Source organism: Phoenix dactylifera, unplaced genomic scaffold (assembly GCF_009389715.1).
Source record: "Phoenix dactylifera cultivar Barhee BC4 unplaced genomic scaffold, palm_55x_up_171113_PBpolish2nd_filt_p 000515F, whole genome shotgun sequence".
Taxonomy (NCBI): Eukaryota; Viridiplantae; Streptophyta; class Magnoliopsida; order Arecales; family Arecaceae; genus Phoenix; species Phoenix dactylifera.
The window spans coordinates 115,712-118,646 of NW_024067928.1; the positions used below are offsets into that span (position 1 = coordinate 115,712).

The following is a 2,935-nucleotide window of genomic DNA, read 5'->3' on the forward strand; positions in this document are numbered from 1 at the left end:
CGAGGAAAGGGCCGAACTAGCGTGGAGGTGCCGGCCCAGCGGGATGATGACCAACTCTATTCTACGAAGGCGCTTGTGAGGAAGCGCGGGACGAAGGCTGACTTGGGAGGAAGCCATGTTGGACAAAGCCGCTGAATACCAGCAAATAGAGGGAAGAAGGCCGCTTAGGGTTTCAGTAGGAAAGAAAAGGGTTTCTGCACACCTTTGGACTTAAGTCGCAAGGTGTTCTCCACTCCCAAAAAAAAAAGAAAAGGCACAGATTTTGGGCAGGGTCAAAATGGATTTGGCTCGGACCCTGCAGTCAATTCCGGCTAAAACCTATACATATTTTTTGTTTTCTTTTTTTTGGTGCAACGGCAGCTTACACACGACAGATGTAGATGCAATCAATAAAATCGGAAATCTATACAAATTTATTTGATTTTGAGAAAGAGTAAAAGCGACTAATGAACGAATTGCTGGAAAAGAGGAGCTGATGGATATTTCGGCTTCAAGTTAATTTTAAATACAAAACCGACGATGCCTGTTAACACGTTTTCTTCCTGTATTTTAAATAGTGAACGAGTGTATTTGATGTAAAAATGACAAGCACACTTTCCTTGGTGCTCTATCCGAATAAATTTGCATATACAAAAACATCATTTGAAGTCTCTACACCAACTTTCCACAAATCCTTCGATTCTTCTATCAATGGCTGCAACAACGCATCAATATCATCTCCGGGAGCCTTAGCCCTCTCCTGTGAGGCACTTTTTCAAGTTACCACAGCATTAACGTCATGCAATAAAGATACAGAACTGGCATGTCCCCCAATTAAAAAGCTAAACCCCCTCTGTAACATTTTGGCATGAGATTTCTTAGTTGCCATGACAATGCTAATTTGACATTGTTGGATGAATTAACCAAAAGAACGTGCACAAGAGCAGTACTTAGAAAATTCTTTTTTTTTTTTTTGTCCTTTTATAATTACAAACATGCCAAAAGCAGGATGCAAAGACCCGTGCCCTAGCCTCGGGACAAGGCCATACAATCTCATCCCATAGCCCCTCTATGGGAATTTATATATACAATGCCTCCCACTGGCCAGGAACAGCAACTACTTGGGTTGGTACCTCGTCGGTGAGCTGCTGATGGAAAACCTCTGAATCACCATACATGCTATCCTTAATTTTTGTCTATGCTCCCTAGTATCATCTAATCATTCATAATATTATTTACAAAATGAGAGAAAAGAGGAAACTCTTGTAGAATGCTGAAGCAAAGAAAGGAATTTACATAAGAAAGCCAGAAAATCAGACCGAGTGCATCAAACAAAAAACTTGGAAACATAAATATGCATGCAGTTTCGGACTATAGGAGTGAGTCAACCGCAGATGCAAGCGCCACTGCTTGAGCCCAAACTTTGAGCCTAGCCTTCACGTTCTCAGGGTCATCTCCTGATTTATTAAAAACAAAAAAGAAAAAAAGAAAAAGAAAAAGAAAATACCAATTCAAAACTTGTCAATGCCAAATTCCACACCCAAATCACGGTAAATCAATAACACTTCACTCCGTCACCGACCATCCCGCACGAATCTCAAAATTGTAGTAATTAACGGCAGAGAGTAGGAGGGCTTCTTACTCTTACCGGCGCTTGAGATCCTCCAGCTAGCTACGGGTGAATTGTCGCCGCTGCTGGTGTCCACCGTCGATCCGGAGTGGCCGCAGGAGATCTCGACCGTCCAATCGCAGGGCAGCTCCAGCCCCAGATCCCGGCACGCCTTCACCTCCTCCATATCCATACACATCGCCCCCACCCCACCCCTTGGCCGCACCAAAACCCTGCACACCCCGCCGCCGCCGGCGCCGCCGTCCAACCCCTCCATCGCGGCCGCCCTCTTCTTCATCTCCCACGCCCGCTTCAGCCACCGCTCCCTCCCCCCGTCGCCTCTCCCTCTGCGCTCCCGCGCCTCCACCTCGCTCGCGTACTCTTTCGCCGCCGCCCTGCACGGCTGCCCCCGGAGCGGAGTCCATACGGTCGACGCCGAGTCCTTCTCGAAGTTATCCTCCTCCATCAGCGACGCCAGCAAGCTCTTCCTGCTCTCCTCCTTCTCGCTCGACAACTCGGCGTCGGCGTCGTCACCGTCCGAGATCTCGATCGAGAGGCGCGACATCCGCCTGTAGACGATGTCGTCGTCAACATCGTCGTCACCGTCCCCGTCCGGCATGAAATCATCATCATCATCATCGACGAATTCGTGAACGGCCGTCATGGTCTCGTCGGAAGCCATCAGCTATTAGTTCTTTTTTTTGCTAAAGATCAGCTATTAGTTCTTTGAAGGGGAAATGGGAAGGAGCGAATGAGAGTGGATTGGGAGTATTTGTTCGTTGGGAACCGGGAAGACGTGCGGCGGGTGGTGTGGGGACGCGCATATACGATTTGTCCTGTGATGCAAATTTACTGAACTGCCCTTACAGGTGGCAGTAAACTATTGGATTATCTTTATAGTTTAATTCTTGCTGATAAATTTAATATTGCAGAAGATGTAGCGCGGTATGTTGTTATCGCTATGTTCCATTTCATATGGGCTCTTCTCTACAGCATTGCAGAGATTAGAGCATGGAAATGTTACATGTGGGATAATCTTAGTGACACATACTATAATTAAAAGAAAATCATTTGGTTTTTCTAAACCAACTAAATTTATGATTAAAGAAAAGAAATCTTGTTCAGTATTTATGGGAAATGGAAAAAAAAACACCAAAGTCACTCACTATAAACTAAAGTGAGTATTTATAAAGTGTATTTTACTTGCATCATTTGGGCAAAGACAAAAGGGCAAAATTTTTTGGCTTTTAGATGCAAGGCAGTACACTGTCGCACAGAAGTTTCCTAATCGAAACTTGATAGAGAATTTGCTGAATTAAATAGTATTTTACATTTGACTTGAAATGG

The 2,935-nt window shown here is 45.1% G+C and overlaps 1 protein-coding gene across 2 annotated transcripts; it reads right to left on the reverse strand.

Annotated features, from left to right (window-relative positions):
- Positions 1-924: 924 nt before the first annotated feature.
- LOC103707332 lies at positions 925-2,397 on the reverse strand. 2 transcript variants are annotated; one of them, XM_008791770.4, is made up of 2 exons: positions 1,622-2,397; positions 925-1,436 (listed from the first exon to the last, which is right to left on the reverse strand). In XM_008791770.4, the coding sequence occupies exons 1-2, from the start codon at positions 2,268-2,270 to the stop codon at positions 1,351-1,353; spliced, it is 735 nt and encodes a 244-aa protein (XP_008789992.1). In that variant the 5' UTR covers positions 2,271-2,397; the 3' UTR covers positions 925-1,350. The 2 variants fall into 2 exon arrangements, with proteins under 2 accessions (XP_008789992.1, XP_008789993.1); XM_008791771.4 differs by having other exon boundaries at positions 1,194-1,436; positions 1,628-2,397.
- Positions 2,398-2,935: the final 538 nt, after the last annotated feature.